The 24,086-nt window shown below is 35.9% G+C and overlaps 3 protein-coding genes across 3 annotated transcripts in view; 2 read left to right on the top strand and 1 right to left on the bottom strand.

Annotated features, from left to right (window-relative positions):
* Positions 1 to 24,086, top strand: part of LOC123866947 (putative uncharacterized protein DDB_G0282133) — a 277,632-nt gene that overhangs the window by 193,801 nt on the left and 59,745 nt on the right. The window contains exon 4 of the mRNA XM_045908746.1: positions 23,793 to 23,890. Within this exon, the coding sequence (XP_045764702.1) occupies positions 23,793 to 23,890 (98 nt within the window). The remainder of the gene's footprint in view (positions 1 to 23,792; positions 23,891 to 24,086) is intronic.
* On the top strand, positions 20,221 to 23,128 carry LOC123866962. Its single transcript, XM_045908772.1, has 2 exons — positions 20,221 to 20,814; positions 21,728 to 23,128. The coding sequence occupies exons 1-2, from the start codon at positions 20,476 to 20,478 to the stop codon at positions 22,490 to 22,492; spliced, it is 1,104 nt and encodes a 367-aa protein (XP_045764728.1). The 5' UTR covers positions 20,221 to 20,475; the 3' UTR covers positions 22,493 to 23,128.
* Positions 20,820 to 23,020, bottom strand: LOC123866959 (protein ALP1-like). The gene is made up of 2 exons (XM_045908766.1): positions 22,553 to 23,020; positions 20,820 to 21,638 (listed from the first exon to the last, which is right to left on the bottom strand). Exons 1-2 carry the CDS (start codon positions 23,018 to 23,020, stop codon positions 20,871 to 20,873), a joined length of 1,236 nt encoding a protein of 411 aa, XP_045764722.1. The 3' UTR covers positions 20,820 to 20,870.

The following is a 24,086-nucleotide window of genomic DNA, read 5'->3' as shown; positions in this document are numbered from 1 at the left end:
AGTAATACAGATATGTCCATGGATGAGTGTGATGATGAAAACAAAGGCAATGGGAAGAAAAAATTCGAGAGAGAAAAAGGTAGCATAAATTATATGAAATTAATTCAAAAATTGAAAGAGATATATTTGTCGGACTGTACTTTCGAAGAAAAGATTAAAGCATTCATTGGTTTTATTATTGAGGAGATTATGAAGTATATTTCGGTTTGGTTTGGGGACAATGACATCTGCACATGGCTGCAGCTTACTAAATCAAATTATGGGTAGTGAGAAAGACTTTGAATTTATTGCACTGTATTAAATGTAAATACATAGTTTGTTTATTTTGTTAGGTTAAGAATGTTGGTGTATTGTTATATTTAATTAGATTATAATAGGGCTGACATGTACATATAAAAGGTATAAAAGCCTTTAAATAAATAAAGAAAAAAAATAAAATAAAAAAATAAAAATAAAACTTTTTTATGTTCTTACGTTTTCTTGTAGTCCGTGTTTGTCTCACGAAGCAGCATCACGACGTTCCTCGTGATTTCACGAACGTCACGCCGCGATCCGAGATGATAGCGACTGATCGCATTCAAATTGGCGTGGATAATTTCGGAATTGTCTGCAAAGGTTATCAAGATTCAAGGACTGTTCATCCAAAAGTGTCCGAACTCCGAACGTCATGTTGGGCAATGTATAGCATTGTTTAAATGTCTATGTTACTCACTTTCCTATGACTAAACTTGTCGAATCGTGAACTTTGAATATGCACGATTGGTTACCATAATATTTTTGACATGTCATAACAATATAGGTACCTACCTAACTAGAATTCTTATATTATTTCTTTTATTATTCTTAGATTTATTTTCCTAACGAAAGTCAAAACATCGTGAGGAGACCTGCACGACTGTGAGATCTCCATACATTTTCAAAGGTGTGTAGTGTTCTAATCCACACTTGACCCAACGTCGTGGACTAAGGCCTAAACTGTTCTCAACCTAAGATTAGATTTAGTTTTAGTATAGAGACTGTGTACAAAAGGATTTCCACTTTATTAGCGTTTCTAAATCGTATATTTCGAAGAAAAATGTCTGCAGTTTTAACAGGGCTCTCTCCGTCACTTACTCCATACAATCGTAGTCCCAATTTCATTTGAATATTAAGCAACCAAAGTTCATAAAATTTTGCAGACATATTTTAGAAACTAATATCTGTGCCTGTGGTGTTTAAGATTTTTCGAAAAATATGTAGTTTTAAAATTACATTGGCTCAAAGATTTGTATGTGAATTTTTAAGACCGCGTAACTTTGAAACCAAATATTTTAACGGAAAACTGGGAAACCACAGGCACAAATATTAGTTCCCGGAACGTTTCTACAAAATTCCATTGAGTATGATTGGTTAGTATTCCAATGAGAGACGAACTACGTTTGTATGGAGCGAGTGACGGAGAAACTCCTCTTAAATCACAAGTTAATCTGGTGTCAGCTTATAACTGATCACCTAATTACCTCAAAGTATCCAGTCTAGTAGCATTAATGAAGGTAAAACTCGATATTCCTCATTCGAATAATGGTCAAAGTGGGGCACACCCGTGCCAGCAATTACGATTCTATATCGGTAGCTAAAAGTAAAAGTTACTGTGGACATCCTAATATTAAAAGATTCTTAAGTAAAAAGTTAATAAGTGTAGTTTTTGCTGCTTTATAATATGGTTTTGCTTCAGGCAAAAGCTGTACTGGATTTATAGTGCTAATGATAAAGACACTCAATAAACCTGAGTTGTGTTCTTTTTTATGGTTTAGAGAACGACTACTTTACTGTCTTACTTATGAAACATAAATAAATACGTAATTAGAAATTGATTCATTTAGCACTAGCTGACGCCCGCGACTTCGTCCGCGTGGATTTAGGTTTTTCGAAATCCCGTGGGAACTCTTTGGTTTTCCGGGTAGTGCCTATGTGCTAATCCAGGATATTATCTATCTCCATTCTGAATTTCAGCCAAATCCGTCCAGTAGTTTTTGCGTGAAAGAGTAACAAACATACACACACACACACACACACACACACATACAAACTTTCGCCTTTATAATATTAGTGTGATGAATTTTGAAAATCCCTAAATGATAGATCTTGCTGAAAGATGAGAAGATGAAGAGGATGTATTAGAAATTAGATATTCTAGATAGAATATAGAGATAGATTCTATAATAGATAGATTGAGATGAGAAGATGTATTAGAAATTAGATATTCCGATATACCTAAATGTTTCATTCAGCGCCCACTGCAGAACTTATGCCGTCTCCAAAGAGCGCTACCTCACCAGGTTTTCAGCCTTTCCCACCCAGCCATTTCTTGCCACCCTCTTTATATCGTCAGTCCATCTTGCTGAAAGGTACCTCCATACTACGCTTACTTATTGGCGGTCTCCACTCTAGAACTTTTCGGTTCCACCGGTTCCTACGGCAAGCATGGCCTGCCTGTTGCCATTTTAACTTACTGATGGTTTCGGCTATGTCAGTGGTCTTGGTTCTCCTGTGAAACCTTCATTTCGAATCTTACTTATCCTTCAGAGAGTGAAAACCTATACGTACAATAGTATTATTGTTTAACCGAATTTACATTACATAAGAGCAACATAACACCATAAACTCTCATTCACACACTATAACTTAGCCCGGGGGGCACACTTCATACTTATAATCGTTATTTGTTTTAACTACAATGGGTGTCGGCCATGAGACCCGCCGCGGGTGAAGAAATTGATTTTATTGAAGGAACAATCTTGATGACTTACCAATTCGAATATATCGATCTGCATAGAACGATTATGGCTTTGAAATTGGATAAATCGTAATAGAACGTTTTGAGTTGTATGCAAAATCTTTCATTATCATCATTATTAAATGAAAGACGTCCACCGCTGGACTTAGATAGGTCACTTTATATGTAGATAGGTCACTAGGTATGAATGAGGTAGGTCACTGACACTGTGACTCGTTTGATGTCGTCTGTCCACATAACAGAGCTTCTTCTTTCCGATGCGAAGTCGTCATTCTAGCGCCAATATAACACTCCAATATAACACTTTAAATTAGACGTAATAATATATTGTGACATTTGCTATTTATATTGTTATATTTTTAGGTAAATTATCTGACGATTGAATAAAAATATTTTGAATATAACACTTTTGTTAAATATGTCTGTTTATGTAAAAGCAGCATTATGATGAAAGCGAGGCGTGAAGGCCGCAGGTAGAGAAATTGATTCGCCTCATAAGATCTCATTAGACGCTCTGACCTTTGGCGCTAATTGCGAATTGTTTAGAGGTGAAGCTGAAGGTCGCGTTATGTAAACAGAACTTAACAGTTAACTGGAATGAACTTTGTGATTTTGATGCGAATCGATGACTGTTAATGGCTTTTTGATTGTTCTTTATGGTGAGTATTCTTTTGAATGTGTTGTGACTGAGTATTGTTCCTATATAACATTTAATTACAAGTGTAAATTAAAAATTTATAACACCCCCGACGATCCAAAGTATTTGAGTTTTCCAAAACATCATTTTCAAATAAATAATTATGTATTTAGGCAACGTCCATCTTGACAGCTTGACATTTGTCTATTGACATAATATTATGAACCTAACGGTTATCTAACCTTCTTTTCTACAAGAAAACTAGAAAAGAGCTGATAACTCTTAAACGGCTGAACCAATTTTTTTAGATTATAGCTAAGAACACTCTCGATCAAGCCACCTTTCAAACAAAAAAAACTAAATTAAAATCGGTTCATTCGTTTAGGCGCTACGATGCCACAGACAGATACACAGATACACAGATACACAGACACACAGATACACAGATACACACGTCAAACTTATAACACCCCTCTTTTTGGGTCGGGGGTTAAAAACGAAAACGATAACGGAAAGTTGTGCTACGTTGAGTATCCCGATCCATTCTCAGAATATATTCCTAGGCCACCAATTTTCTTTTACTACTGACGCTTCTCTTATCCTCAATTTTGCCCATCATGATAGTCTTAATGAGACTACAAAACATTCGAATACTAACCTAGACTTACATTTTTTATTAGGGTTCCGTACCTCAAAAGGAAAAACGGAACCCTTATAGGATCACTTTGTGGTCCGTCTGTTTGTCTTTCTGTCTGTCCATTGTGTCTCAAGAAACCTATAGGGTACTTACCGTTGACCTAGAATCATGAAATTTGGTAGGTAGGTAGGTCTTATAGCACAAGTACAGGAATAAATCTGAAAACCGCGAATTTGTGGTTACATCATTAAAAAAAAATTAAAATGTGTTTCAATTTTCAAAATAAGATATCTATACCAAGTGGGGTATCATATGAAAGGGCTTTACCTGTAAATCCTAAAACGGATTTTTTTTATGTAAGTATAATAGTTTTTGATTTATCGTGCAAAATGTTGGAAAAAATACCCGAGTACGGAACCCTTAGTGCGCGAGTTCTGACTCGCACTTAGCCGGTTTTTTTTTTAATTAAAATATAAACGGCTTGTTTAAATAAAAATTTCTAATTTCATTTGTATTGTTTTTTATAAATAGACAATAATTACTTCCATAACATGTCCTCCAAAGCCTCATAATGACAGGATGAAATTAATTTCCATCTTTACTTAGTCACGATCATTTACGCTGGCCATTGTTAGAATAATGACTGCTAGATAAATGTTGGTCATTAAGATGAATTGCTTATCAACTAACATTTAAGTAAGTAGTAGATCTATAGTAAGCTAAGGTAAGTAGGTATTTGGTTGAAAAAAAAAAGTGGCTAACTCACACACTGCAAAATCTGAATGAAATAATATTAAGTGCGTCAAGCTTTTAACTAAACTAAGTATGGTTACTTATGAAGTTCAATTTAAATATTTTTTTTGTTTGATAGTATTGAAGCAGAGAAGTTCTGAAATGGTCTATCTTTACATATCCTTCAAAATTCCAAAGTTAAAACAAATCGAGATTTATGCAACCCTATTTGCTTTTATTGTCGGTCAAAGTTTAACCGTAACCGTGACGTAACTTTAACTGCCTGTGAAACTGGACTTTAGAAACATAGAAAATATTAACGAATATGCAGTCAAACGTGGATTAAAAATATCTATTTAGAGAAGAAGATGAACAATTATTAGGAATAGAATTAATTAAAAATCTAGGTTAGGTACTAACAAAAGCCATGGTCCATAGATGCCGTTTCATTCTGAGTGTAAAGTAGTTTATTTTTGTTTCGGAAAAACCAGTTGTAAAACCACGCCTAAGACACGACTAAGTGCTTATTTTTTTGCTTTCCACAAGTTTTCACGCAGACACCTGCAAGTGTGCTTTGATAGAGCTCGGCCGTCTCAAGCATGCACTAAAACTGTTCCTAAAATGTTTAGAAAGAAAACTTCTTAGGTATTTGTTTTTAACCCCCGACCCAAAAATAGGGGTGTTATAAGTTTGACGTCTGTATCTGTGTATCTGTCTGTGAAATCGTAGCTCCCAAACTAATGAACCGATTTAAATTTAGTTTTTTTTTGTTTGAATAGTGGCTTGATCGAAAGTGTTCTTAGCTATAATCCAAGAAAATCGGTTCAGCCGTTTGAAAGTTATCAGCTCTTTTCTAGTTACTGTAACCTTCACTTGTCGGGGGTGTTATAAATTTTTAATTCACACTTGTCAGAAATCTATTCATTCATAGGAGTTGTGATAGACTAGTGGTTAATTCTTTTACAGTTCAAGTCCATTCAAATTTTTGGTTCAGCGGTTTTTTTCGTGATGTGCCCACAAACAAATAAACAGACAAACTATTGTAATTTGATAATAGTACAGATTAAAATTTAAATCCGATCACGTAAACAATGGTATTTCTGAGTATTATCATTTTATCGTATCATGCAGATACCGATTTCACCTCAAAAGTGGTTCAAAATCGATCCAAAAGCATGGATTATTCATGCTCACCGGAGGGTAATAGAATCGTTTATCAGATGAAAGCGTTTTACATGATCATATTGATCACGAGTCTTAAATTTTGATTTCTATTTTACGCGAAATTCACACTTGTAGCGTTACAAACTAAAGATATTTTCCCGTGGAAATTCTTTGCATACTTCTAACGGATTTCAAAGAATATTGTTGTCTTTGTATCCATAAAGAATATTTCATAAATCATCTCATTCGACCTCTATTCCTATTATTTGGTTTTAACAATGTGTTCGCTAAACAAAGGTACAATTAAACCATTGGTCAAGTGTAAGTAACACAATAAATCTTGTTTACTTTTACCTAGCAGCTATTTATATAATTTGAAAACTGTGATTTCTCTACATCATGCCACTATAATATTGTCTACACTATTATAATAAAGAGGTAAAGATACCCTTTGATTCGATTATGAAAATTCTTATTCTAATACATAGATAGCTAAATTATTCTTGAGTACTACAAGCTATACCTAGTAATGCTAAGTATAAATTACGTGAACAAAGTTTGCGACAACGCATATCAATGTCAGATTGTGATTGCTATTGTTTATAATTATAAATCTGTGTATATATTGACTCAAGAAATATTCATTTTTTTAGAAAATATCGTGGTGGGCTGTTAAGGATACAGCTACAATTTTAATTGGTTATCGTTCTGTTTTGATACTTACTGCCACTGCTTGGATTTCTATTTCCTCGTATTTGCTTTCTTCTACTAGGTATATTTCTAGCCATATTAATTGAATACCTAGTATAGATAACACATCAGGTAAGCCCTACGAGATCTCCTACCAGTTGTGATGAATGGTAAGAAGAAAGAATATTTGGTAAACAAGTGTAAATTAAAAATTTATAACACGCCTGACAAGTGAAGGTTATTTATTATACAGTAACTAGAAAAGAGCTGATAACTTTCAAACGGCTGAACCGATTTTCTTGGATTGTAGCTAAGAACACTCTCGATCAAGCCACCTTTCAAATAAAAAAACTAAATTAAAATCGGTTCATTAGTTTAGGAACTACGATGCCACAGACAGATACACAGATACACACGTCAAACTTATAACACCGCTCTTTTTGGGTTGGGGGTTAATTAATCGCGATATGTTATTTTTTTTTTTTATTCACTATAGGCAAGCGCTTGATCACAATCACACCTGATGGAAAGTGATGATGTGGTCTAAGATGGGACGCGCTTACCTAGAAGGTGCCTATTCACTCTTATTTTAAAGATACCCGGATTGTAATTGGTAGGAAACACAGATCGCGGGAGAGTATTCCAAACCTTAGCCATGCGTATGAGGAATGAAGTCGCAAAACGTTTCGTGCGTGTAGATGGAATGTCGACGACATAAGGATGGAAACTCGCCCGACGTCTTGCGGTTCGGTGGTAAAATGGTGAAGGGGGGACAAGATCGAAAAGTTCCTGTGCACACTCTCCGAAATATATCCTATAAAACACCTCGATATATATTGTTCAAAACACCTCGATGATCAGTCGGTACCGATAAGCTCACAAACATGTAATAGGCAGTGGTATGTCGATGCTGGCGCTTATTATGTGCTAATGATTAACTAGACAACGTAATGATACACGGTGGCACCCACTATGACGAGGCGTAGCGCCTTGCGTTAAATTGTTCAATTATAATATTGTTATATCTAATTGTAAGTAATAGACATAATTGTATGTTCGAAGATTCGTGTTTGGGACTCGATAAAATTATTCAAATCTATACTAATAAATAAAATTGGAGTGTCTGTCTGTAATTTCGAAATAACTACCACATATTAAGGTCATATGGCTATTTGAACGATACCATAACTGAATCACACGTTTTTAAAATTTTTGTCTATCTGTCTGTCTGTCTGTCTGTCTGTCTGTCTGTTTGAAAAGGCTAATCTTCGGAACGGCTGAACCGATTTTAACGGGATTTTCACATACAAGTAGAGGATTGACCAGGGTGTAACATAGGCTACTTTTTTAACCGACTTCCAAGAAGGGAGTTGTGTTTTTCTACCTATGTACACCGAAATCTCCGCGATTTCTGAACCGATTTGCGTCATTTCTTTTTTAATCGATAGAGGAACTTTGCGACATTGTTTCATTAAAAATTTGGATTCCAACTCCTCAATCCTGATGCTGCAGGGGATCTGACCAATCCACGCGGGCCAAGCTGCGGGCATCAGCTAGTCAATACTAATATTATAAATGCAAAAGTGTGTATGTCTGTCTCTCTGTCTGTCTGTCTGTCTATCTGCTACCTTTTCACGGCCCAACAATGTAACCGATTGTGACGTAATTTGGTACAGGGTTACCTAGCTTATATCCCGGGGACGGACATAGGCTACTTTTTATCCCGGAAAATCAAAGAGTTCCCGCGGGATTCCTAAAGACCTATCCACTTAACCGATTTGTATGTTTGGTATCGAAGTAGCTTGCGTCCCTGTAATCGAAATAGGCAACTTTTTATCCCGGAAAATCAAACAGTTCCCGGGATCTACCAAAATCTAAATCCACGCGGACAAAGTCGCGGGCATCCTCTAGTTGTTTATAAAATAAATTCAATTTCAATTGCAATTTATTTATTCAATAACCCAACTTTAAGAAAAGAGTTACAATGAGTAAGTAAAGTTTGTAAGTTTTGATGTACCTACAGAGTAAATAATCTTCGGTCGAACTAGTGATCTTATTCCGAAAATTCTTTTACTGATAGATAGCTAGGTACATTATCTCCAATTGATATTGGGTTATAAATTATTATGTATCTATGTATCGCGAACGGGCATTGCAAAGTGAAAATTTATATTCATTTTATTAAAGGTACCGTCGTGTCCCGTTACTTCGCCTGGTTTTTGACAGTTTTTGTCTTCCCGCCTAGAGAGTGCTTTTTATTTCAAGTCCTGCTTTTAATATATGGTGGCCTTTAGACATGACTATAAATTAAGACTGTTACGAAAAGTAATGCAGTTTTTAGAATGCCTCAAAAACTGTTTTGACTGAGCTAGGCGAAGTAAGGGCACAATTCCTAACTTCGCCTAGCAGCGTTTCTATGTTTATTGTCTATAATAACTGTCTCTGAAAAAGCGAAAGACCTATAGATTATGCCGCAAAATTATTTTGAAACGTATATGGCAGAAAACAAAGTTCATTTTAGAAAAAAATTATCGGTAGGCGAAGTTAGGAACTTAACTGCCGTTGTTTCCATACATTTGTTCTTTTTTGCTAAGGGTTGTCAAAAGAAAGGAATCATAAAAAATACATATTAATACTGAACATGGTTTTCATTAAAAAAAAATACAAATCCTTAAAAGTTTTTATGAAATTTTTAATGAGAAAACTAAAACCAAAATCAAATCTAAAAACTAAATCAGTAGAAGTACCATAAAAAATCAGGCTTTTTTAGAAGGTAGGAAAGCGCACAAAACAAAAAATGTTGCAATAACAAATAGAAACAATAATTTTTGAACAAATTAATTGTATATAACACATATATATAAAAGTAAGTAGTAAAAATTTTGATTGTCTATATTTTATATACAAACGAAAATAAATCAATATTTTTTCTTCTTGAACAGTACAAAGTACGAACCCACGAGACAGTTTTTTTTACAGTTTTTTTAAAAATTAAGATTTGTTTGTTCACTTGTGTTGTTGTATTCAGTTGGATAGGTGCCTATTATTATCTATACTAATCTATCTATACTAATAAATAAAATTGAAGTGTCTGTCTGTCATTTCGAAATAACTACCTCATATTAAACTCATATGGTTATTTGAACGATACCATAACTGAATTACATTTTTTGAATTGTCTGTCTGTCGGTTTGAACGGGCTGATCTTCGGAACGGCTGAACCGATTTTGACGGGATTTTCATAGACAACTAGAGGGTTGACTAGGAAATAACATAGGGAACTTTTTAACAGACTTTCAAAAAGATAGTTTTGTTTTTCTACCTAACTATGTACACTGAAATCTTCAAGATTTCTAAACCGATTTGTGTATTTTTTTTTTAATCAATAGAGGAACTTTGCGACAATGTTTCTAAAAAATTTGCATTCCAACTCCTCAATCCTGATGCTGCAGGGGACCTGACCACCAAAACTGATAGGTACAAATGAATTTATCAAAGATTAAGTGACAACCCTAGGGTTAGGCGAAGTACGGTACCATCATGGTGGCCGCAGTTACCTTGTTGATAAATCTTGATGTAACTCATTATCTACATAAGATATATTGAAAACAATTGTACAACATAAAAGACGATAAAGTAGTGATTTTATTTTACAATAAAATTTAGCCATACTTGTCGTAGATTCTTGGCGGCACGTAAAGTTTTTGACCGGTAGAAAAAAACATCTCACTTCCCGCAGCAGATAAATGGCTCTGGTCGCTATTGTTGTAAAGTTAGTTACAAATGGTCAGGAATAGTATTGCCGTAGATAACACTAGTATTGTATTTGGTAGGTTTTGAGCTGTTCGGTTCCCAACTTTAGCTGATTTTTCGATGTTTTTAAAATTAGGCGAAGTATGGTTTAGCAGGCGAAGTCAAGGGACACGACGGTAAAGTAACTTGTCTGAAACCAGATAAAATAAACTTAAAATGATTTAAAAAATATAATTTATTAGCGCACAGACGACACTAATAGATGCTAAAAGCTTCCGCTAAAACTTATTAAAGTTTATGCGATAGACTGGAACAATATTGAAATTCACTTAATTATCATTTTAATCTTGTTTGCTTTGAAATCTATTAGCAAAGAAATGCTTTATAACAAGCTTGACAGGCCATAAACTTGTTTACCATGGCCAGACTAGTGTTATCACGCTAGTGTTTGTGTAATAATAATATTAGGACCCTTCTCCACGTAGAAATGCACTGCAGGTTTCCTCACGATGTTTTCCTTCGTTGAATTAATTGTTGAATACTGAGTTGTTCAAAAGGAATTCAAAAATTCAATTGGAGATTAAATCTCAAAACTGCATTGAATTCTTGTGATTAAATTAGTCTAATCTCCATTCAATTTTTTTAATTTGTTGTATAATATGTATACAACTCAGCTTCGCGCATAGAACTCCGAAATGTAAGAGGTGTGTGCCCGGGATCGAACCCCCGACCTCCCAAATAGGAGGCTGACGTCTTTGCTACTAGGCTATCGCCGCTCAATCCATCTATTTAATATTAACTAGCTGACGCCTGCGACTTCGTCCGCGTGGATTTAGGGTCTGAAATCCCGTGGGAACTCTTTGATTTTACGGGATAAAAAGTAGCCTATGTGCTAATGCAGGAATTGTCTAAATGAATTATCTATCTCCATTCCGAATTTCAGTCAAATCCGTCCAGTGGTTTTTTCGTGAAAGAGTAACAAACATACACACACACACACACATACTCGCAAACTTTCGCCTTTATAATATTAGTGTGATTATTCTGGTAGTTACAACATTTAACTAATGCTTACAATTTTTATTCCTCCAGAAAACTATTCTGATCATACTTTCTTATTATATTTCATTTCAAATAAAAAAATGATCCTAAATAAAATTATTTAACAAATTTGTATGCTCCAAATTCTCACAGTTAAATCGCTTGTCGATAAACAAAAATGTGTAATGTAAAAGGTCTTCAATACATCAACTACTCCCAACAAGAATGTAAGTTTGCGAAGCTCTTCGCTGAAAGCCGTAAATTAAACGTTTCAAACTTAAAGCATCGCGTGCACGCCAATTATCCTGAACTCTGAAGACGAACGAGGGAAATAGATTTTGAAAAATCCATTTACAATTTTCTTTAATTTTTGAAAATATGTATATTTTTTGCTGTAGGTACTTTTTCAATTAATTTTATAGAATAAAGTTGCAAAAACTTGAAACAGAAACAGAAATAATTCGGAAAATATCCAATGGTTTCCAGCAGCGGAGTGATTCGATAACTCAGTATTCAACATTGAATGATAACCACGAGCTCATTTGACATTTATTTTTAATCCCTGGAAGACGTTCTACGAAAAATTACTTTATTATCACTCAGTGAACAGCAACGTAGTCCTGGCTTAAGAACCTTCGCCAGTGGTTCAATATGAGTACAAGGTCACTGTTTAGAGCAGCGGTGAACAAAATCTAATTAGCCTTAATGATTGCCAACCTCCGATTGAAGATGGCACTAGGAGAAGAAGAAGAAGAAGAACAGCAATGTAGAGCCAACCAACGTCAATTGAGCTCGGTGACTATCACTCAGTGTTAAACACTGAGCTAGCGAATCCATTGATCGAATTGAACCAGGAAACTCTAGCTTCCGAATTCACACTGTTGCCTACGTTAGCATACTAATGCTCATAGTCTTTAAAAACTTTATAAACAAGACTTTACCGCCAATGTGAATTTTATGCTAAATCGGCTGTGCGTTTAATTTAACGGTAAATTTTATCGTGCGAAGTAACCATTGATTTATTGGACAATTAGTATTATTAAATCCATTTATATATTGATTAAAATCCGTGGGCGTCTCATTAATTCAATAAAGCGTTGGTTACACAGAGAGCGGGAGCAACGATTCGAAAACGATTCCTAAAAGTTGTGATACAATGTGCTGTGGAAAGGCTATAAAGGTAAATGTATAAGTAGAAGAAGCAAAGAAGTGCTGCGATTGTATCTGTTATTGCGGCAAGTGACGTTGTCTTGAAATAAAATGTCTTCGAGATGTTTAAATCAACAAAAATCGGCCAAGTGCGAGTCAGACTCGCGCACTGAAGATTCCGTACTCGGGTATTTTTTTTTGCACGATAAATCAAAAACTATAATACATAAAAATAAATAAAATCTGTTTTAGGATGTACAGGTAATGCCCTTGCATATAATACCCCACTTGGTATAGTTATCTCATTTTGAAAATTGAAATAGGTACATTTTTTTTTTTAAATGATGTAACCACAAATTCGCGGTTTTCAGATTTATTCCTGTACTTGTGCTATAAGACCTACCTACCTACCAAATTTCATGATTCTAGGTCAACGGGAAGTACTCTATAGGTTTCTTGACAGACAGACAGACAGGCAGACAGACAACAAAGTGATCCTATAAGGGTTCCGTTTTTGCTTTTGAGGTACGACGTCAAGACCTGTTCAATGATTACTATGCCGCTGCATCGCACTGCTCACTGTAACATGCCTCGTATAACGAATCTCTAGGTGCTACGTCCACATCGCGTCACAGTAATCATGCTACCAGTGTGACGTCATTGCCCGGTACGGCCGTCGCACGTTGTTTGTGACTAGACCTTTAACATGGTTTTAACTCTGTAAAATGACCCGCTGGGACCTTGGCTTGAATCAGGAGATTAAGTACATCGCGAACTTGGGGTCGATATATTACGAACTATCAGATTACCGCGGCTTCGTCGATACACTGTGGAACTGGAAACATGGATCTTCTGTTTGTTTTCGATAGCTTTATGCTGTGGTTAAGTAAAAGCCGTGCTGGTCTTGTGGTTAGAAGTTACAATGCGTGGATTCTCACCTACGATCGATGGTTCAAATCATAGCCAAACAACTTCGAGTAGGATTTATAAAAAAAGACGTAAATTGTAACATAGACGTAGGTATTGTGAACTAACATTGATATTATTGATGAAGATACAATTTTTATCTGATGCAGGATGCCAAACATTTTTAATTTATTTTTAATTTAAATATAATAAAGTCATTCATGCAGGGTCAAGGAGACCCACCGAACTATTTCATTATTAAGAATCAATATAAAATCACTCATATATAACTTTGGTAGATCATTAATAAACCGGTGCGGTGCATGTCATGTTAGACTTTTATTATAATAGTGAGTGAGCAAATCTGTAGAAATAAACAAGGTTTTCTTTGCAATTAACCAGTCTATTTTATTTCGGTGTTTCAAGCTCATTGGATACGAAAAATATCCTGTTTTAATATATATATTATATTATATCCTGTTTTAGATATAATAATATATTGTTTCATAAGTCATAATACATATTTATGTTATTTTTAAAAGTTATCCATACATAGTCTTCTAAAAATTTATCCATCCAAAAATGTTCTAAAAAAAAACCGTCGGCAAACTACAAAAATGGCGCCCTATTGGCATCACGTAATATTTGCTAATGTACTGGTAAGTACTATGCAATTTACCTCGCTCAAGGGCACCGTATGACTCAACCATTAAGGCGGCCATACACAGCTTGCTTGGATAGTAATTTGATCGTCAAACAAATTAACATAGACCGCTGGTACTCAACCGCTAGAACAGTTGAAAATTAAACTGCAGTTGCAATAAGATGCTGGTGACGATTAATAGAGCCAAAGCAAGGCGTCTTTTAAGCAAGCGCGCTCCAACGGCCAACCAAGACCTCATCATTGCTTTTCTCAGCATGATTGTCGTCAAGTGCAAGCCTATCACGCAACAAGTGTAAATTAAATATTTATAACACCCCCGACAAGTGAAGGTTACAGTAACTAGAAAAGAGCTGATAACTTCCAAACGGCTGAACACTCTCGATCAAGCCACCTTTCAAACAAAAAAACTAAATTAAAATCGGTTCATTAGTTTAAGAGCTACGATGCCACAGACAGATACACAGTCAATCTTATAACACCCCTCTTTTTGGGTCCGGGTTAGTAAAAATATGATCGTACAAGAACTTGGCGATATCTTGGCGACGCGACGCAATAGCCCTTGCGTCTTGCGCCTCAAGATTTAAACTGGCCGTGTGTGGCCACCTTTACAACGTTGACACAAAAAGTGTACGCATTTTATATCTTTTTTTTCGCAACCGATCGTTAAGCTCGGTATTTACGATGCAAGCTCTCCCACGTGGCTGTGGAATTGAGAAATACATAGAGACGGCTTAAGAACCATAAGCTTTTGATTCCTTGCACAATCTAAGGATTAATGTGTGAAAGATTTTGGTCTGAATTGCTTGTTGATTAATTAATGCAGCATTACAATTCAATCGCCATATTCAAGTACATGATTTACACAATATACGAGATATGTAGACAGGTACATTACGAAGTTTTGCAATGTATTGGTAACAACAAAAACTATTACAAAAACTATACAGTGTTTTCAGATTCTAATCTTTAAAAATACGTTACGATTTGCGTTCGTCTCAAAAGTATTTTCCCACCATCTGAAGGTAAATGAGAAAAGAAAAACTCCTTTCCTACATACATTTTTAATAGTTTAACTTTATATCGCGAGTAATATCCAACGATTTTTATAATTCAATAAAAAAACGGATTTCTCACTTATTATTTTTCATCAACGTTTTGTAGGACAAAAGAAATTAAAGAAATAGGCCAGAAACCATTTGGCCATCCGAAATGACTTCTGTTCTATTATTTTTGAAGTCGCGTCAAAAGAAAGGGTCTCGATCAGGATCAGACCTATTTTGTGAAAAGACTAACTTACCTACATTTTTTTGAATTTCACTGAACCAATTTCAAAGAAATAGTGCTAATAATTATGGAGCCAATATCCACCGTGAAATACTTTCAATATTGTATATTAAAAATGGCTTCCTATCCAGCCAATTCATCAAACACGCAATCGATGCCGCAGGCATGTATAAAATAAAATAAAAACCGGTCAAGTGCGAGTCAGACTCGCACATGAAGGGTTCTGTATCCGTAACATTGTACAAGAAATCTTATAACCAGTAAAAATTTTACGCTTAGCTTTACAATACAAGTTTACGGACAGCGTCATCTTGATGTGATTTAATAAACTAATTATCTGATTTAATCTAATCTTTTTTGTGATGGAACCATAAAGTTTTTGGATTTTTTCCTTTACTTGTGCTATAAGTACTTAATATATTATTCGCTACCTGCCAATTATGATTCTTGGTCAACAGTAAGTACCTACCCAATAGGTTTTCATTCCCCCAATTGACACGACAGACAACGAAGTGATCTTTTAATATAATAAAATAAGGGTTCCTTTTTTCCTTTTGAGATACGGGACCCTAATAAATAAAGTTCGAAAGAGTATGCAGTAAAATTTCCATATTAAATTCTGTGAACATGCGAAATATTCGCGAACGCAAGTTCAATTTATTATCGCATGTTGCATTCCGCAGCCTTGGTGATCCCACACATTCCGTCATCCATAAATGAATATTTTATATGCGTTCGGCACCTTTAGGCTTTACAAGATTACACCCACATTTTATTGCTTACCGATTTTATCGAATACAAGATGCTTGATAGGTGTAGTTGATACTTGTTAACAGTGAGACAAGGATGTTATACGGATGTGCTTACAAAATAACCATAGTAATAGTTTTGGTCGTGAGAATCCATGCTAACATTATAAATCCGAAAGTGTCCTTCTGTCTATCTTTTCATGCCTTGAGAGGGGTCTCTCCGTCACTCGCTTCATGCAAACGTAGTTCCAATTTCATTTGAATATTAAGCAACCAAAGTCCATGAAATATTGCAGACATATTCTAGAAACTAATATCTATGTCTGTGGTTTTCCAGATTTCTGTTAAAATATCCGGTTTCAAAGTTACGCGGTCTTTGAGCCCCTATAATTTTAAAACTACATATTTTTAGAAAAATCTAAAACACCACAGGCACAGATATTAGTTTCTAGAATATGTCTACAAAATTTCATGGACTTTGGTTGCTTAATATTCAAATGAAATTGAAACTACGATTGTATGAAGCGAGTGACGGAGAGAGCCCTATTAACCACAAGATTCGTCTTGACAAAATTCGGGCGTTCCGGTGCCGTGTAGAAATTAAAGGAGTTTAATGAAAACTGTCATTCCCCTTCCAGGTTAGCCCGTTCCATCTTAAAGTGTATTATCACTTACCACCAGGTGAGAATGCAGTCAAGGGCTAACGTCTTGTATGTGAATTAAAAAATTAAAAATTGTAGGGTCTTCATGATAGTCGTCTAAAAAACTTAAAAGCGGACGAAGATGGACTAAATTCTGGACGGACAGTTAAGCTGTTAACTTAACTTCCTTGATTAGTTGAAAGAGAAGAAGGAATACCAATAACATTGGCTAATATTCTTTAAAAAAAAATAAGTAAAAATATACAATTAAGAAACCAAAAGATCCTTTTGCCAAAAATCTTCCCAGCATTTCTGAAGATGGTACCTACCTACTAACACGACAAGTTCAGCTCGTGTGTATGTAGGTTAGCTGAAGAGGCAATCTCGGAGCACTTCGTTATCCTCGCCTCACTAGCAAAGGAGGTAAGGACCTCTTTGAATCTGGCTCGTGATAAGCTATATCACTGCAGATTTTCGAATGTTAAGTTAACATGGTGATTATGTGTGCAAAGTTTATAGCCTAATAAAGTTTAAATAAAAAAAAGCAAAGTGGCTTTCACGAGACATGCCTCCATAATTAAGGTAAAATGGTCCAAAATTAACAAAATCTGACTTGTAAAACCTATTTTGACTTGAACTGCTTGTCATGCAAGTGGGCCTAAGTACAACTACTCCTGTACTAAAAGATGAAACTATCTAATATTAAAGAAAAATTGGCAGTCAGTGGGGGCAGTCGACAGAAGGGAAAACTGTAGCCCGGAAAATCAAAGAATTCCCACGGGATTTTTAAAACCTAAATCCACGCGGACGAAGTCGCACATCAGCTAGTTTATAATGTGGGTAGTGATTATAAACAGTAGAAGATGATACAGCAATCTGTAATACAACAAACAGCAAAAGCTACTATACTGTAATTACAAGGAAATGCCACTATTTAGGACGCTTAGTGCGGAAGAGTAAGCATTGTTAGCAATTAACACGCACAATTTGTTCACGACAACGCACGTATTGTCTGAGTGGACGAGCGGACGAGTAAGTCGATCCGTCTGACTGGTCTGCTTGAGAAAACCAAATATGCCGTGGTATGCATTCTACAGGCTAGCATAGCCGCCATGAGAATATTCCACGCTGAAACGTAATAGTTCAAATAATGCACGACAATAATAATATCAAAGACTACAAAATCAGCTTTATTATGTCAAAAGGCGCTTATTGACTGTAGGTATGTCGTGGCTTTTAAGTTATAAGTTACTAACTTTTGCCCGCGACTTTGTCCACGCTACCTATGTAATTATTTTATATCTTTTTTAATGGTGAAAGAATTATTAAAATCGGTTCAGTAGTTTCAGAGTTATCGATTAATAGCAAACAAAATCTTTCCTCGTTATAATATTAGTACCAAAAGATAACTGCTGATTTGTTACTGATTTGCTACTGATTTGTCACTGATTTGTTACGGATTTGTTGAAGCCTCCTAAGTCGTAATAATAATTGATATGTTGGATCAGGCATTCCTTGACTGCAATGTCATCACGTATTAGGCAATTTACAAATGAAACTAGTTCTTAGGTAATAGAGGAATATCATGAAATCGCCATCTCATACACCTTGGGGCAAAGCAGTTTGGCGCATTGCCAAAACAGGGCGACTACGTTGCGACTGCATTGTGAACACAATTTATGAGCACCACGCTAACTCCCCGGTCCCACGGCTATAGGATATGAGTTGCAATGGCGCTTCAGCACGGATATAACTTAATAAATGTACCACTAAAATTGAATGTCACTAAACAACGCCTTCATTTGTGGGACTTGAGTTCATGTAGCAATACAAGTAACGCTATTCCGGGAGTTGATTTTAAGAGAAAGTAGTTTGAGGTCAAGATCTAAAAAGTGCACTTACAGACATACATACAGATACACAGATACACACATCAAACTTATTACATCCCTCTTTTTGGGTCGGGGGTTAAAAATACTAAAACTAAAGCATTAACAGATTAGCTTACAGTATTACTCAATTGATAACCACGATAGAACCATGATAAAACTTGGAAAAATACGGAAAATAAATAGAAATACAAAATTTAAAACATAGATCAAGATAGAACACGCAACATTGTATTACTTTTGACCCTTTCTGCCGATGGTTCCATTTCAGATCCAATATTTGCGTTTGTATTGCCAGTTGCAGTTCTATTTCCCCTATGGAAATATAACTTTGCCTTTCACGCAGATACATGTTATTGGATGGTTTTAACGCATTCGCTCTTTGCAGTTTGCACTTTTATTCTTTGAGAAATACACCAAAATATTGTTTAAATTACCAACTTTACAAAAGGATAGGGTAAACCGGTGAACACAATAACTTCTACACAAAATCTTCTATACAAAATCTTACTCCAATATAGAACCGGTCTATATTTTTAACCCTCGACCCAAAAAGAGGGGTGTTATAAGTTTGACGTTTGTATCTGTGTATATGTCTGTGGCATCGTAGCTCTTAAACTAATGAACCGATATTAATTTAGTTTTTTTGTTTGAAAGGTGGCTTGATCGAGAGTGTTCTTAGCTATAATCCAAGAAAATCGGTTCAGCCATTTGAAAGTTATCAGCTCTTTTCTAGTTACTGTAATCTTCACTTTTCGGGGGTGTTATTATAAATTTTTAATTTAGATTTGTATACTCATACCTACTTATAGAATCAACTCAATTTACCATGTTTACATTTAAAGTTATAATTCCGTAAAAGTTTCCATTAATAAAATAAAGTAGATACCTATTCAAAATTGTTCCAGCAGTTTAACATCACGAGCAATAATACAAAGTAAATTAGATAAAAACACTATCGAAAAATGTATTCAAAACGAGACCTAAGTATATTTTTATAATATTTAGACTTTACAAAGTAAAAACTAATGAAATATACATAATATAATGCAATTAGAACCAGTATTAGTAGGCTCAAGGGGTTAGAAATTGGGATTAGTTTGAAACGATCTAGCGTTTAAGTTAGGTCTCAGTTCAGTCCTCCAAAGTTCTAACTTTGGTGGTAGAACTCAGTTTACGAGTAGTTCAAGTGGATAACATGTCTATTGTCTACTAAAGTTTCTATACTTTAGATAAAGGGTTACGAATGGACTGTTAGTGATTGTTCGGTTATAGCAACATTTTACGGCTCATCCGCTAAATTCATGACAAAAGTTGGCACTGAATAGCTTGCATCTTGGAGATGGGCATAAAATATTTTTGTCACGAAAAACAAATGACTTTGACGGGATTTTCTATAATTTTAAATCGTTTCAAAATAGTAATAAAATGTAGGCTTAAGTAATTTATTATGGGGCCACAAAAATTGGACCTCATCTAAGAGATGATTTACACAGGGTCAGTAACTGACTACAAATTCGAGGCAAGTCAGTGCTGACCCGAAAAAAACCCTGTGTAAACTGATTTGAAGTCAGTACAGTGGCTTGAAGTCAGCGCTGACTTGAATATTCGGACACGAATATTTTAAAGTCAGTTGGCGCCCCCCGCCACCCGCGCACCCCCGCGCCAGCCAAATAAACTCCGTGTAAACAGACAAGCCAGTGCGTGGTTAGTCACTGTCGCTGCGTTGTAGAGTGACCACGTTTTTTTCGCTGGCGATAAAAATGACGCGTAAGCTTAGCGAAGACGAAACCTTAAAATTGGTGCAATTATATGGCGAAAACGAGTGCCTTTGGGATATTAAATCCCTAAATTACCGCAATAAAGAAATGCGGTCAACAGCGTTGCAAAATATGGCTCAACAAATGCAAATCCAAGGGCTCACTTCTACTGAAGTAAAAAATAAAATTAAAGCCATAAGGGCTACATATTATTTAGAGCTCGACAAGATACAAAAATCCACCAGATCTGGCGCTAGTGGGGACGTATATGTCCCAAAAGTCAAGTGGTTTCAAGAACTGGACGGCTTTATAAAAAATGCTATTGTAAAAAGGAAAACAATGGTAAGTATTTATTGTAACTTATTTATTTTATTTCCATCCTAGGTACCTATACAAAATTAATGAATTCTATCCAATTGCCATGGCACACGTCCAGCACTCATGAAGAAGTTCCTATATAGGTCTCTTTTTTCTTTAGCAGTCATGGAATGGTTGCCTCTTTGTTGTTCTGAAATGCTTGATAGTGGATTTATTTCCGATCTCCATGTTCCTTCTATTATTTGTCCATCATTGTCCTCTCTGTCTACACAAGTAGATGTTATGTAGGAACTTGAACGCTTTCGCAACCAATTATGCAGGGCACAGGCTGCACAGACAATGGCATCAACTGTGTCCACATGGGTTGGAATTGCTTTTTCGAACACTCGGAATCTAGAAACCAGTATACCAAAAGCATTTTCACTTATGCGCCTTGCACGCGACAACCTGTAGTTAAAGACTTTCTCGGCAGTACTTAGCTGCGTACCTGGATAGGGTTTTAGTAAATAATTCTTCAGTGGAAATGCTGCATCACCAACTATTACTCCATTTGTAGGAAGCAATCCATCTTCCAACCGACGATATAATGAGGAATTTTTGAAAACACCTCCATCAGAGGCGTTTCCATTCGCTCCAACGTCTATATATGAAAAACAATAGTCGTGGTCTACAAGTGCTAACAATACTGTACTATTGGTTTTTTTATAATTATAAAATTCACTTCCACTATTTGGAGGAGCTTTAATTATAATATGCTTCCCATCGATTGCTCCATAACACGAAGGGAAATTCCACTTGGTATTGAAACCGCCTTCAATAATTTTCCATTCTTCCTCTCGTTCTGGAATCTGTAAACAAAAAAAAATAATTACAACCTAAATACGTATTATCATCAACTAATGATTTATTAAACATAACATTTTATTCTCATTAACAGGATAACTCAGGAACCAGCAACGATGACGCTGAGTTGGGTGAAGCTGAGGGTGTTGGTGACGGAGCTGAAAATGTATCAAGATCTACTGAAAATAATGATAATTCTACTGAAACGCCAACTCAAGCCATCCAGACGCCAGTTCGAAATTCTGTGATAGCTCCCAATCAACCTGGGCCTCCGCGATCAAAACGCTCCAAAATATCTCAGATGGCCGCCATGATAAAGGACTTAAAAAGTGTGTCAAATGATGTTAAAATGTCACCATCTGAAGAAGAGTCTGACGCTGATATTTTCGGTAAACATGTGGCGGCTCAACTAAAAAAACTGTCTGAAGAACAATCTGTTATTGCACAAGAAGAGATCCAAAAAATATTATCTAAAGCTAGATTGGCTAATATACAACAAAAGAAGTATACAGAAAATGCACACTCTTCATCCCCTAACTATATTATCCCTAGTCCGGCAGCAACTACAACAAGCAGCACAAGTAGCATGGGATTTTACTCCCTGGAGCCCAACCCAATGACTGCATCAAGCGACAACACCATAACATTTTACCCGCCAGAGGTTGCCGAGCCTGCCACTAGCAACAGCTCTTTAGGATTTCATCCTTCCGATCGATCAACGAACCCCACATTTGTAAACCCCAGGCAGGTTATTATTACACCCTCAGGTTTGAATTACAACACCACGATCAACGAAGAAGCTGAAAGTGAAAATAACACTGCTGTTAACACGATTATGCGTGCTTATGAAAATTCTTAATACTATTTTGATGTTGTATTTCTTAATTTTCTAATAATTTAATAATAAAAATTTTCTTACCTTAATATGTGTTTTTAGTGCCGTATATATTGCCCAACACACTTCTGGTATTAGTTTAGAAATTGCTGGTTTTGAGACACGATAAAAGTGACTAAGGAACCGATAGTACATTCCTGAAGCCAAAAATGTCAGCGTTATTTCCAGTTTAATTTTGGCTGGTAAAGCATCTCTCATGAATGTATCATGTCGTTGAATAGAGCTCGATATCATTGACAGCAATTCGTCAAAATTCTGTGGTGACATCCTCATAGCCAGTTTGTACTCCGCAGGATCTTCAAATCGCAATTGCTTCAGCAACAAAGCAGAGCCACCAGTTTCGTTTCTATCGTCAATCCATTTTCTTACCCATTGTCGTTTATTTTTAGTTGTCTCATTTTCTACCATTTCTATTAACTCATTCAACAGCAAAATTGATAAATTTTTCAACAAATAATTAAATCGTCGTTTCAGTTGTTTTCGCGAATTCATTTTTCCCACTGACTTCACACACGTGTGCTCACCGTGAGAAACGCACCACTACTACTTTACTTCATGTAAACAGTTAAAGTCAGTCGCGGCGCCGACATTGGCGCTGCGACTGACTTTTCTACTGACCCTGTGTAAATCAGCTTTTAATTTCAGCGACTACTGACCCGCAAAAAATCGAACGCTTGTAGATAGATCCAAAAAAAAACCGGCCAAGTACGAGTCAGAGTCGCGCAAAAAGAGTTCTGTACTCGGGTATTTTTTCCAACATTTTGCACGATAAATCAAAAACTATTATGCATAATAATAAATAAAAATCTGTTTTAGAATGTACAGGTAAAGCCCCTTCATATGATACCCCACTTGGTTTAGCTATCATACTTTGAAAATTTAAACATATTTAAATTTTTTTTAATGATGTAACCACAAATTCGCGGTTTTCAGATTTATTCCATTAATTGTGCTATAAGATCTACCTACCTGCCAAATTTCATGATTCTAGGTCAACGGGAAGTACCCTATAAGTTTTCTTGACAGACACGACGGGCGGACGGACAGACAGACAGACAACAAAGTGATCCTACCTTTTGAGGTACGGAACCCTAAAAATATATATAAAAATATACTTTGACACGCTCCTTGTTTCCGCGGGGATGCTTTGATAAATAAATATGTACAAAACTTTGATTTCTTTTTGGTTAATTCCACAATTTCATCCGGATATCTCGTGTATACCTCAGAAACATGTGTATAAAATCAATTTGTTTGTCGGCAGGTGACATAGAAGACTGCATCGTGACGCCTGCGTACCAGGGGCAGTTCACGCCCCTCCCGGAAGCGCTGTGCGACTGCATCATGGACCTCACGTCACAGGTAATGGGCTAACTTACTAACTAGATTTTGAAGTTAAGCTTTTTGACGTGACAACGTCTTATAATTCGATAGAGCCGGCTGCACGCACGAAAAAACATGACTCATGCGGCGTTACCTCGCTCTGAGGCGTTCCATGTAAGGCTTGAAGTGCAAGCGAGAGCGCGGAACGAGCGACAAAGAAGCACAATCGGCCTTT

The sequence above is a fragment of the Maniola jurtina genome, chromosome 7 (assembly GCF_905333055.1).
Source record: "Maniola jurtina chromosome 7, ilManJurt1.1, whole genome shotgun sequence".
Classification (NCBI taxonomy): domain Eukaryota; kingdom Metazoa; phylum Arthropoda; class Insecta; order Lepidoptera; family Nymphalidae; genus Maniola; species Maniola jurtina.
The sequence above is the reverse complement of the archived record's forward strand: the minus strand, read 5'-3'. Positions and strand labels throughout refer to the sequence as shown.